This window comes from Rhinoraja longicauda, chromosome 42, assembly GCF_053455715.1.
Source record: "Rhinoraja longicauda isolate Sanriku21f chromosome 42, sRhiLon1.1, whole genome shotgun sequence".
Lineage (NCBI taxonomy): Eukaryota > Metazoa > Chordata > Chondrichthyes > Rajiformes > Arhynchobatidae > Rhinoraja > Rhinoraja longicauda.
In genome coordinates this window covers 5,422,292-5,435,365 of record NC_135994.1, presented here as the reverse complement: position 1 = coordinate 5,435,365, position 13,074 = coordinate 5,422,292, and the positions used below count along the sequence as shown (strand labels likewise).

The window sequence follows — 13,074 nt, the reverse complement described above, 5'->3', positions numbered from 1 at the left end:
CAGAAGGTAGTTGAGGCCAGTTCATTGGCTATATTTAAGAGGGAGTTAGATGTGGCCCTTTTTGCTAAAGGGATCAGGGGGTATGGAGAGAAGGCAGGTACGGGTTACTGAGCTGGATGATCAGCCATGATCATATTGAATGGCGGTGCGTACAGGCTCGAAGGGCCGAATGGCCTACTCCTGCACCTATTTTCTATGTTTCTATGACACAAATTGTTGGACCCCTAACTCAGCGGGTCAGGCAGCATCTCTGGAGAGAAGGAACGGAGAGACGGAGTTTCTTCCCACAGGCCATCAGGAATGTTGACTTTTATAACTCCAGGGACTAAATTTTGTCTTCTCTATATTAACTTTATTTATATGCTTGTAACTGTAATTCTTTTTTGTGCACAATCCGCAGGCATTGCCACTTTCATTTCACTGCACATCGTGTATGTGTACGTGACAAATGAACTTGACTTGACTTGACTTGGGTAACGTTTCGGGTCGAGACCCCTAGTTTCGTTTGGAGATACAGCGCGCAAACAGGCCCTTCGGCCCACCAAGTCCACGCCGACCAGCGATCCCCGCACACTAGCACACACTTGGAACTAGTTACAATTATACCAAGCCAATTAGCCTACAAACCTGTATGTCTTTATCTAAATACATCTCCAACTTCTGGCTCTACAACATCAGTCTCACACATATCAATTCCGTTGAAATTGTTAATGCTAAAGAATTTGTCTTATCTAAGACATGGTCAGAATTTCTTTATGTCAAAGATTGGAAGGTGTAGTTTTAAAGTTGGATTTATCCATTAATAGACAATAGACATTGATAGACATTAGCAAATTTGCTAATGTTACTTTTAATCCCTTCATCTAAGTCATTCATGTATATTATAAATAGTTGCGGTCCCAGCACCGAGCCTCAATCCATCTATCTATATCCACCTGTGCATCCATTATAGATGAAGCTCTCACTAGGGTCTCTTCTACATCCCGCAGCTCCGCTCTTGCTCCCCCTCCCCCCATTCGTAAAACAAGGACAGAATCCCCTCGTTCTCACCTTCCACCCCACCAACCAGCGTGTCCAACAAATCATCCGCCAACATTTCCGTCACCTACAACGGGAACCCACCACTGGCCACATCTTCCCATCCCCTCCCCTCTCTGCGTTCCGCAGAGACCGTTCCCTCCGTAACTCCCTGGTCCACTCGTCCCTTCCTACCCAAATGGGCGGCACGGTAGCGCAGCGGTAGAGTTGCTGCTTTACAGCGAATGCAGCGCCGGAGACTCAGGTTCGATCCTGACTACGGGTGCTGCACTGTAAGGAGTTTGTACGTTCTCCCCGTGACCTGCGTGGGTTTTCTCCGAGATCTTCGGTTTCCTCCCACACTCCAAAGACGTACAGGTATGTAGGTTAATTGGCTGGGTAAATGTAAAAATTGTCCCTAGTGGGTGTAGGATAGTGTTAATGTGCGGGGATCACTGGGCGGCACGGACTTGGTGGGCCGAAAAGGCCTGTTTCCGGCTGTATATATATGATATGATGATGATGCAACACCTGTCCCTTTACCTCCCCCCTCAACTCCATCCAAGGACCCAAACAGTCTTTCCAGGTGAGACAGAGGTTCACCTGCACATCCTCCAACCTCATCTATTGCATCCGCTGCTCTAGATGTCAACTTCTTTACATCGGCGAAACCAAACGCAGGCTCGGCGATCGCCTCGCTCAACACCTTCGCTCAGTCCGCCTTAACCAACCTAATCTCCCGGTGGCTCAGCACTTCAACTCCCCCTCCCACTCCCAGTCTGACCTTTCTGTCATGGGCCTCCTCCAGTGCCATAGTGAGGCCCACCGGAAATTGGAGGAACAGCACCTCATATTTTGCAGCCCAGTGGTATGAACACTGACTTGTCCAACTTTAGATAGTTCCTCTGTCCCTCTCTTCCCCTCCCCCTTCCCAGTTCTCCCTCTATCTTCCTGTCTCCACCTATATCCTTCCTTTGTCCCGCCCCCCCCCCCCGGACATCAGTCTGAAGAAGGGTCTCAACCCGAAACGTCACCCATTCCTTCTCTCCTGAGATGCTGCCTGACCCGCTGAGTTACTCCAGCACTTTGTGAATAAATACCTTCGATGTGCATCTATCTCGATCGCTTTTAGTTTTTAACACAGAGAGTGGTGGAGGTCCAGAGACACACAGTCAGAGGCGGTGTTCCAAACGTGACCATGGAGACAGGCACAAGGAGGAACTCGGCAGGTCAGGCAGCATCCGCGGGGAGAGAAGGCTCCATTCCCGACGACGGACGCTGCCTGACCCGCTGAGCCCCTCCAGAAACGTCGACGCGTTGCATTTTGCGGCCCCTTATTCTGCGTTCATTCTGCGTGCTGAACACACAGCGATCCAAGGGAGGAAGCAGTTTACCTTTAGATATTGCAGTCTTGTTTCCAGCTCAGCTCGTCGGATGGATGTTCCGTACACAGTCTCCAGCCTGCAAAGGAACAAGCCACGTACTGATTCGCAAATTTGTAGACGACACAAAGCTGGGCGGCACTGTGAACTGTGAGGAGGATGCTACGAGGTTGCAGGGTGACTTGGACAGGTTGTGTGAGTGGGCGGATGCATGGCAGATGCAGTTTAATGTGGATAAGTGTGAGGTTATCCACTTTGGTGGCAAGAACAGGAAGGCAGATTATTATCTGAATGGTGTCAGGTTAGGAAAAGGGGACGTACAACGAGATCTGGGTGTCCTAGTGCGTCAGCATGCAGGTACAGCAGGCAGTGAAGAAAGCCAATGGAATGTTGGCCTTCATAACAAGAGGAGTTGAGTATAGGAGCAAAGAGGTCCTTCTGCAGTTGTACAGGGCCCTAGTGAGACCGCACCTGGAGTACTGTGTGCAGTTTTGGTCTCCAAATTTGAGGAAGGATATTCTTGCTATTGAGGGCGTGCAGCGTAGGTTTACTAGGTTAATTCCCGGAATGGCGGGACTGTCGTATGTTGAAAGACTGGAGTGACTAGGCTTGTATACACTGGAATTTAGAAGGATGAGAGGAGATCTTATCGAAACGTAGAAGATTATTAAGGGGTTGGACACGTTAGAGGCAGGAAACATGTTCCCAATGTTGGGGGAGTCCAGAACAAGGGGCCACAGTTTAAGAATAAGGGGTAGGCCATTTAGAACGGAGATGAGGAAAAACCTTTTCAGTCAGAGAGTTGTGAATCTGTGGAATTCTCTGCCTCAGAAGGCAGTGGAGGCCAATTCTCTGAATGCATTCAAGAGAGAGCTGGATAGAGCTCTTAAGGATAGCGGAGTCAGGGGGTATGGGGAGAAGGCAGGAACGGGGTACTGATTGAGAATGATCAGCCATGATCACATTGAATGGTGGTGCTGGCTCGAAGGGCCGAATGGCCTCCTCCTGCACCTATTGTCTGTTGAAGGGCATATTCTCCAAATATTACCCATCCTTCCTCACCCACACCGCCCTGGCCGCACACAAATAGGGCGGTCATGGTGGCACAGCGGTAGAGTTGCTGCCTTACAGCGAATGCAGCGCCGGAGACCCTGTTCCATCACGACTACGGGTGCTGTCCGTACGGAGTTTGCACGTTCTCCCCGTGACCTGCGTGGGTTTTCTCCGAGATCTTCGGTTTCCTCCCACACTCCAAAGGCGTGCGGGTTTGTAGGTTAATTGGCTCGGTAAATGTAAATTGTCCCTCGTGTGTGTGTAGGGTAGTGTTAGTGCGCGGGGATCGCTGGTCGGCACGGACTCAGTGGGCCGAAGGGCCTGTTTCCGTGCTGTATCTCTAAACTAAACTAACTAAACTCATTTCACCCCTGCCATCGGGAAGAAGGTACAGGAAAACTGTAACGCCCAGGTTCAGAAACAGCTTCATCCATACAGCCATCAGGCTATTAAACACTACAAACACCAAATAAGCTCTAATAACATTATTATTGTTATTATTGCACGCCTATTGTTTGTTTGTTATGTGTGTGTGTTGCGTGCTAACCAGTCAGCGGAAACACAATACATGATTACAATTGAGCCGTCCACAGTGTACAGACAGATACATGATAAGGGAATAACGTTCAGTGCAAGGTAAAGCCAGCAAAGTCCGATCAAGGGTATCTCTGTATCTCAAAAAAAATTAAACTAGAACAGCGTTTAATAGATGCTTGTATTTATTCACAAAATGCTGGAGAAACTCAGCAGGTCAGGCAGCATCTCAGGAGAGAAGGAATGGGTGACGTTTCGGGTCGAGACCCTTCTTCAGACCCGACCCGAAACGTCACCCATTCCTTCTCTCCCGAGATGCTGCCTGACCTGCTGAGTTACTCCAGCATTTTGTGAATAAATACCTTCGATTTGTACCAGCATCTGCAGTTATTTTCTTACACTATTAATAGATGCTTGGATGCGTACATGGATAGGAAGGGTTTACGGGGATATGGGCCAAACGCAGGCAGGTGGGACGAGCTTAAATGGAGCATCAGTGGTTAGCATGGATGAGTTGGGTTGAAGGGCCTCCATGCAGCGCGGAAACGGGCCCTTCGACTCACCGGGTCCGCACCGACCAGCGATCCCCACACACTAACACTATCCAACACACGCGAGGGGCAATTTTACATTTCATACCGAAGCCAATCCACCTACGGGCCCGCACGTCTTTGGAGTGTGGGAGGAAACCGGAGCACCCGGAGAAAACCCACGCGGGCCACGGGGAGAAGGTGCAAACTCCGTACAGACAGCGCCCGCAATTACCTCAGGCAATTCCCAGAAGACTTGATAAGCTCCACAATGTCACGATGCCGGAAGCCATCGACGGACGTGCTGTCGATGCTGATGATGGTGTCCCCTGCAAGGAAGGCACAGCGATTAAGTCTCAACATCGCCCCAACTTGCACCCGCCACCGTCCCTCAGGTGAAACGCCCTCCTACCTGTCGGCCTGCCCTGCGCCAGGAATCGAAAATGCATCGCTCGTGAACTCACCTCAGTAAACGGGCCTGTCCCAGTTACACGATTTTTTAGGCGACTGCCGGCGACTGTCAAAGTCGTAGCAGATCGCAGGAAAAATGTTCCCAGTGTTGGGCGAGTCCAGAACCAGGGGCCACACACAGTCTTAGAATAAAGGGGAGGCCATTTAAAACTGAGGTGAGAAGGAACTTTTTCACCCAGAGAGTTGTGAATTTGTGGAATTCTCTGCCGCAGTGCGCAGTGGAGGCCAAATCACTGGATGGATTTAAGAGAGAGTTAGATAGAGCTCTAGGGGTTAGTGGAATCAAGGGGTATGGGGAGAAGGCAGGCACGGGTTACTGATTGTGGATGATCAGCCATGATCACAATGAATGGCGGTGCTGGCTCGAAGGGCCAAATGGCCTCCTCCTGCACCTATTTTCTATGTTTCTATATCCCTCCAAACCTGTCCTATCCATGTACCTGTCTAACTGCTTCTTAAACGTTGGGATAGTCCCAGCCTCAACTACCTCCTCTGGCAGCTCCACTTATTGTTCAGCATGTTGTTGGGGGCATCTAAGCCATTTATTTACACACATTAGTACATTTGACATGGGACTCTCCTCACTAGAACTGGAAAACTTAGAGGATATTCTGCTTCGACTTACATTAACTGACTGCCTTCCAGTGAAATTTTTTTCAGTTTAGTTTTAGTTTAGAGATACAGTGTAGAAACAGGCCCTTTGGCCCATCGAGTCCGCGCCTGCCAGCGATCCCCACACACTAACACTACCCTGCACACACTAGGTACTATTTACATTTATATCAAGCCAATTAACCTACAAACCCGCACATCGTTGGAGTGTGAGATGAAACCGGAGCACCCGGAGAAAACCCACGCCGGTCACGGGGAGAACGTACAAACTCCGTACAGATAGCGCCCGTGGTTGGAATGGAACCCAGGTCTCCGGCGCTGCATTCGCAGTAAGGCAGCAACTCTACCGCTGCACCACGACAGATATTAATAAATGGCAAAAGGGGGGTCGACTCAATTGTCTACCCCTGCCTATTCGTTTTTAAAAAAAAACACAAAGTGCTGGAGGAACTCAGCTTTGTCAGGCAGCCACTGTGGAGGATAATGGACAGACAACGTTTCAGGTCAGAAATTTCCGTCTGTCCACTCTGTCATCTGCAGTCGGGCTGGAAAGGGTGCAAAAGGGCGGTCGCAGTGGCGCGGCGGTAGAGTTGCCGCCTTACAGCGAATGCAGCGCCGGAGACCCGGGTTCCACCCCGACTACGGGCGCTGCCTGTACGGAGTTTGCACGTTCTCCCCGTGACCTGCGTGGGTTTTCTCCGAGATCTTCAATTTCCTCCCGCACTCCAAAGACGTACAGGTATGCAGGTTAATTGGCTCGGTAAATGTATAAATTGTCCCGAGTGGGTGTAGGATAGTGTTAGTGTGCGGGGATCGCTGGTCGGCGCGGACCCGGTGGGCCGAAGGGCCTGTTTCCCTGCTGTATCTAAGATTTACGAGGATGTTGCCAGGACTCGAGGGCCTGAGCTACAGGGAGAGGTTGAGCAGGCTGGGTCTCTATTCCTTGGAGCGCAGGAGGATGAGGGGTGATCTTATGGAGGTGTACAAAATCATGAGGGGAATAGTTCTGGTGAATGCACAGAGTCTCTTGCCCGGAGTAGGGGAATCGAGGACCAGAGGACATAGGTTGAAGGTGAGATGAGAAAGATTTAATAGGAACCTGAGGGGCAACTGTTTTTTTTTCACAAAGGGTGATGGGTGTATGGAACGAGCTGCCGGAGGAGGTAGTTGAGGCTGGGACTATCCCAACTTTTAAGAAACATTTGGACAGGTACATGGATAGGACAGGTTTGGAGGGATATGGGCCAAACGCAGGCAGGTTGGACTAGTACAGATGGGAGGTAGAAACAAAATGCTGGAGTAACTCAGCGGGTCAGGCAGCATCTCGGGAGAGAAGGAATGGGTGACGTTTCGGGCCGAGACCCTACTTCAGACTTCAGTCTCGACCCGAAACGTCACCCATTCCTTCTCTCCCGAGATGCTGCCTGACCCGCTGAGTGACTCCAGCATTTTGTGTCCACCTTCGATTTAAATCTGCAGTTCTTTCCTACACAGAGTGGATGGGAGAGCATGGGCTGGTTGGGCCGAAGGGCCTTTTGTGGTGCTGTGTGGCTCTCCGTCGCCGCGGTTCGCTGCCTGAGCCGCCGCGTTGCTCCGGCAGTCTGTTTTTTTGGCGGGGAGACTCCCGCCTGCCGCAGTCCCCTCGCGTCCACCGTCCGACCCCGCGAGTTACCTTGTCTCAGTCCGCCGAGCTGGGCAGGGCTCTGATCACGGACCCGACACACAAAGGTGCACATCTCCAGCGTGTTCTCATACCGATGATGCAGGCCGTAGGTCTGGAAACAGAACCGAGAAATTAAGAAAAACATGCCTCTCAGCTAAACGCACAGAGGAGGAACAAAGGAGAGGGCCCAGAGGAGGTTTACGAGAATGACAATAGACAATAAACAATAGACAATAGATAATCATATCATCATATCATATCATATATATAGACAATAGACAATAGACAATAGGTGCAGGAGGAGGCCATTCGGCCCTTCGAGCCTGTACGCACCACCATTCAATGTGATCATGGCTGATCATTCTCAATCAGTACCCCGTTCCTGCCTTCTCCCCGTACCCCCTGACTCCGCTATCCTTAAGAGCTCTATCTAGCTCTCTCTTGAATGCATTCAGAGAATTGGCCTCCACTGCCTTCTGAGGCAGAGAATTCCACAGCTTCACAACTCTCTGACTGAAAAAGTTTTATCCTCATCTCCGTTCTAAATGGCCTACCCCTTATTCTTAAACTGTGGCCCCTGGTTCTGGACTCCCCCGACATTGAGAACATGTTTCCTGCCTCTAACGTGTCCAATCCCTTAATGATTTTATATGTTTCAATAAGATCCCCTCTCATCCTTCTAAATTCCAGTGTATACAAGCCTAGTCGCTCCAGTCTTTCAACATATGACAGTCCCGCCATTCTGGGAATTAACCTAGTGAACCTACGCTGCACGCCCTCAATAGCAAGAATATCCTTCCTCAAAGTTGGATGATGTGCAGGAAGAAACTTCAGGTGCTGGTTTAAATCTTGTATTCACTGGGCTTTAAGGCTTGTATTCACTGGGCTTTAAGGCTTGTATTCACTGGAGTTTAGAAGGATGAGAGGGGATCTTATAGAAACAGTCTGAGAATAAAAGGGAGGCCATTTAAAACTGAGGTGAGAAGGAAAAAATTATAAAAGGACTGGACAAGCTAGATGCAGGAAAAATGTTCCCAATGTTGGGCGAGTCCAGAACCAGGGGCCACACACACAGTCTAAGAATAAAGGGGAGGCCATTTAAAACTGAGGTGAGAAGAAACTTTTTCACCCAGAGAGTTGTGAATTTGTGGGATTCTCTGCCGCAGAGGGCAGTGGAGGCCAAATCACTGGATGAATTTAAGGGAGAGTTAGATAGAGCTCTAGGGGCTAGTGGAATCAAGGGATATGGGGAGAAGGCAGGCACGGGGTATTGATTGGGGACGATCAGCCATGATCACAATGAATGGCCGTGCTGGCTCGAAGGGCCGAATGGCCTCCTCCTGCACCGATTTTCTATGTTTCTATGTTTAAATCGAAGGCAGACACTGAGGAAGGGTCTCGACCCGAAACGTCACCCATTCCCTCTCTCCTGAGATGCTGCCTGACCTGCTGAGTTACTCCAGCATTTTGTGGCACTAAAATTCGCTCGCTGTGTGATGACACAAAATAAATTTTAAAGAAGGATGTTCTAGAGATGAAGGAAGGTAAAAGGAATCATACCTGGATTTCGAACCCAAAGGCTTCATCATCTTGCTTTTCCAAGGTAATAATCCTCCTTAAGACAGAAAAGCAAAATATTAATACCGAGCATTGTAAACACTGTAAGCTTGCATTTTTTTTTCTCACCTGCCAACCTTTTTCTTTCCCCACCAGCTCTACTGATCGGCAACAGATACCTCGCGATGCTTAGTGTGAATACACGACCCCTCGTCTGGAATACTGGATACATCGAACCCTGCGTGGGTTTCCTCCGGGTGCTCCGGTCTCCTCCCACACCCCAAAGACGGGCGGGTTTGTAGGTTAATTGGCCCTCTGTAAATTTCTCCAAGTGTGTTGGGAGTGGATGGGGAAAGTGGGATAGCATGGAACTGGTGTGAATGGTTGGCATGGACACCGCGGGCCGAAGGGTATTGACATGGATAGAGAACTGGCTGGCAGACAGGAAGCAAAGAGTAGGAATTAACGGGTCCCTTTCAGAATGGCAGGCAGTGACTAGTGGGGTACCGCAAGGCTCGGTGCTGGGACCCCAGTTGTTTACAATATATATTAACGATTTCGACGAGGGAATTAAATGTGACATCTTCAAGTTTGCGGATGACACAAAGCTGGGTGGCAGTGTGAGCTGCGAGGAGGATGCTATGAGGCTGCAGGGTGACTTGGATAGGTTGTGTGAGTGGGCGGATGCATGGCAGATGCAGTATAATGTGGATAAATGTGAGGTTATCCACTTTGGAGGCAAGAACAGGATGGCAGATTATTATCTGAATGGTAGACACAAAATGCTGGAGTAACTCAGCGGGTCAGGCAGCCTCTCTGGAGAGAAGGAATGGGTGACGTTTCAGGTCGAGACCCTTCTTCTGAATGGTGTCAGATTGGGAGAAGGGGAGGTGCAACGATACCTGGGTGTGCTTGTACATCAGTCACTGAAAGTAAGCATAGAAACATAGAAACATAGAAAATAGGTGCAGGAGTAGGCCATTCGGCCCTTCGAGCCTGCACCGCCATTCAATATGATCATGGCTGATCATCCAACTCAGTATCCTGTACCTGCCTTCTCTCCATACCCCCTGATCCCTTTAGCCACAAGGGCCACATCCAACTCCCTCTTAAATATAGCCAATGAACTGGCCTCAACTACCTTCTGTGGCAGAGAATTCCACAGATTCACCACTCTCTGTGCAGCAGGCAGTGAAGAAAGCTAATGGCATGTTGGCCTTCATTGCAAGAGGATTTGAGTTTAGGAGCAAGGAGGTCCTACTGCAGTTGTACAGGCCCCTGGTAAGACTGCACTTGGAGTACTGTGTGCAATTCTGGTCTCCTAATTTGAGGAAGGACATTATTGCTATTGAGGGAGTGTAGCGTAGGTTCACAAGGTTAATTTGAGGAAGGACATTATTGCTATTGAGGGAGTACAGTGTAGGTTCACGAGGTTAATTCCCGGGATGGCGGGTCTGACATATGATGAATGAATGGGTCGACTGGGCTTGTATTCACTAGAATTTAGACGGATGAGAGGGGATCTTCTAGAAACATATAAAATTCGTAAAGGATTGGACAGGCTAGATGCAAGAAACATGTTCCCGATGTTGGGGGAGTCCAGAATCAAGGGTCACAATTTAAGAATATGGGGTAGGCCATTTAGGACTGAGATGAGGAAAAACGTTCTCACCCAGAGAGTTGTGAATCTGTGGAATTCTCTCCCACAGAAGGCAGTGGAGGCTAATTCACTGGATGTTTTCAAGAGAGAGTTAGTCTTAGCTCTTAGGGCTGAGGGAATCGAGGGATATGGGGAGAAACCAGGAACGGGGTACTGATTGTGGATGATCAGCCATGATCATATTGAATGGCGGTGCTGGCTTGAAGGGCCGAATGGCCTACTCCTGCACCTATTTTTCTATGTTTCTATGTACTGGTTTGTGGGTTAATTGGCTTGGTATAAATGTAAATTGTCCCTAGCGCGTGTAGGATAGTGTGAGTGTGCGGGGATCGCTGGCAGGTGGGCCGAAGGGCCTGTTTCCGCGCTGTATCTCGAAAAAAACCCCCTATAAAACACTGAGTCCACGCCGCCCGTTCGTTCACACACTAGTTCCACGTTATCCCACTTTCCCATCCACTCCCTGCACACTCGGGGGAGTTTTACAGAGGGGCCGATTAACCTACAAACCCGCACGGGCACGTTCTTTGGGATGTGGGAGGAAACCAGAGCACCCGGAGGAAACCCACGAGGGTCACAGGGAGAACGGGCGAACTCCACACACAGACGCACGCGCACACACGCACACACACACACACACGCGCACACACACACACACGCACACACACACACACACGCACACACACACATGCACGCACGCACGCACACACACACACACACACACAGACAGTATAGGTCAGGATGGAACCCGGGGATCTGGAGTTGTGAGGCGGCAGCAGCTCGACCCGCAGGGTCGCAGGAGGGCGTGCAGCGTAGGTTCACTAGGTTAATTCCCGGAATGGCGGGACTGTCGTATGTTGAAAGGCTGGAGCGATTGGGCTTGTATACACTGGAATTTAGAAGGATGAGGGGGGATCTTATTGAAACATATAAGATAATTAGGGGATTGGACACATTAGAGGCAGGAAACATGTTCCCAATGTTGGGGGAGTCCAGAACAAGGGGCCACAGTTTAAGAATAAGGGGTCGGCCATTTAGAACGGAGATGAGGAAGAACTTTTTCAGTCAGAGAGTTGTGAAGGTGTGGAATTCTCTGCCTCAGAAGGCAGTGGAGGCCAGTTCGTTGGATGCTTTCAAGAGAGAGCTGGATAGAGCTCTTAAGGATAGCGGAGTGAGGGGGTATGGGGAGAAGGCAGGAACGGGGTACTGATTGAGAGTGATCAGCCATGATCGCATTGAATGGCGGTGCTGGCTCGAAGGGCTGAATGGCCTACTCCTGCACCTATTGTCTATTGTCTATTGTCTATTGCCCTGCGTTATTGATACGTTTACTCCTCTGATGTCAAGGTGCCGACTCCGGGATTTTCCCGAATCCAAACTCATCCCAAGACGAGCGATGCATCTTACCGTTCATGGTCAGGAGAGTCCGTCAGGGTTTTCCATCTCATCAACGACCTCTGCAAGAAAGGACAGCCGGTTAGATTTCAGAATAGAAAATTTGCTTCGGCAATTCTTCAACTGTTATCCCAATGGGAAACAAGGAGGACATTGTTCTGCCTGCCGCGATGACCGAGAGTGGACGGGATTGGCGGCCGCGGTGGCGCGGCAGTAGAGTTGCCGCCTGACAGCGAATGCAGCGCCGGAGACCCGGGTTCCACCCCGACCACGGGCGCCGTCTGCACGGAGTTCGTACGTTCTCCCCGTGACCTGCGTGGGTTTTCTCCGGGTGCTCCGGTTTCCTCCCGCACTCCAAAGTCGTGCAGGTTTGTAGGTTAATTGGCTTCGGTGTAAACGTAAAAATTGTGTCAGTGCGCGGGGATCGCTGGTCGGCGCGGACTCGGTGGGCCGAAGGGCCTGTTTCTGCGCTGTATCTCTAAACGAAACATGGATTTAACGCGTCACGACAGGTTTCCACAGCAAAACAGCCCCTTAGGGTCTCGACCCGAAACGTCAGCGATTCCTATTCTCCAGAGATGCTGCCCGTCCCGCTGAGTTACTCCAGCATTTGTCCATCTTCGGTGTAAACCACCATCTGCAGTTCCTTCCAGGAAACAAAACTGCTCGCATCTTTACACAGGAAATTCTTTAGCCTCTTTGCCAGCAGTGTGTTTCCTGAAAATGTCTCTGTTCTGGCCCCAAGTACTGGCTAAAGTGACATTGTACACAGTCTCTGGCTGATATTTATGTTGAGGAATGAAATCATTTTGCTAACAGACTTGACTTGGCCAGTAATGTGGCCACGTCATCGTACTGATGCGAGACTGCTTTCACCTTCATGAACACTGGTCTTTCAGTCCAATCGACAACTAAATGGGCGGCACGGTGGCGCAGCAGTAGAGTTGCCGCCTTACAGCGGATGCAACGCTGGAGACCCGGGTTCCGTCCCGACTCCGGGCGCTGTCTGTACGGAGTTTGTACGTTCTCCCCGTGACCTGCGTGGGTTTTCTCCGAGATCTTCAGTTTCCTCCCACACTCCAAAGACGTACTTCAACTGTTATCCCAAATGAGGAACAAGGAGGACATTGTTCTGCCTGCCGCGATGACCGAGAGCGGACGGGATTAGCGGTCGCGGTGGCGCGGCGGTACGAGTTGCCGCCT

At 50.2% G+C, this 13,074-nt stretch overlaps 1 protein-coding gene across 1 annotated transcript in view; it reads right to left on the bottom strand.

Annotated features, from left to right (window-relative positions):
• The window catches only part of LOC144611999 (general receptor for phosphoinositides 1-associated scaffold protein-like), a 38,373-nt gene that overhangs the window by 3,596 nt on the left and 21,703 nt on the right, over positions 1-13,074 (bottom strand). The window contains exons 2-6 of the mRNA XM_078431411.1: positions 11,884-11,933; positions 8,823-8,877; positions 7,272-7,374; positions 4,752-4,845; positions 2,412-2,478 (exon numbers count right to left, since the gene is read on the bottom strand). Of these exons, the coding sequence (XP_078287537.1) occupies positions 2,412-2,478; positions 4,752-4,845; positions 7,272-7,374; positions 8,823-8,877; positions 11,884-11,933 (369 nt within the window). The remainder of the gene's footprint in view (positions 1-2,411; positions 2,479-4,751; positions 4,846-7,271; positions 7,375-8,822; positions 8,878-11,883; positions 11,934-13,074) is intronic.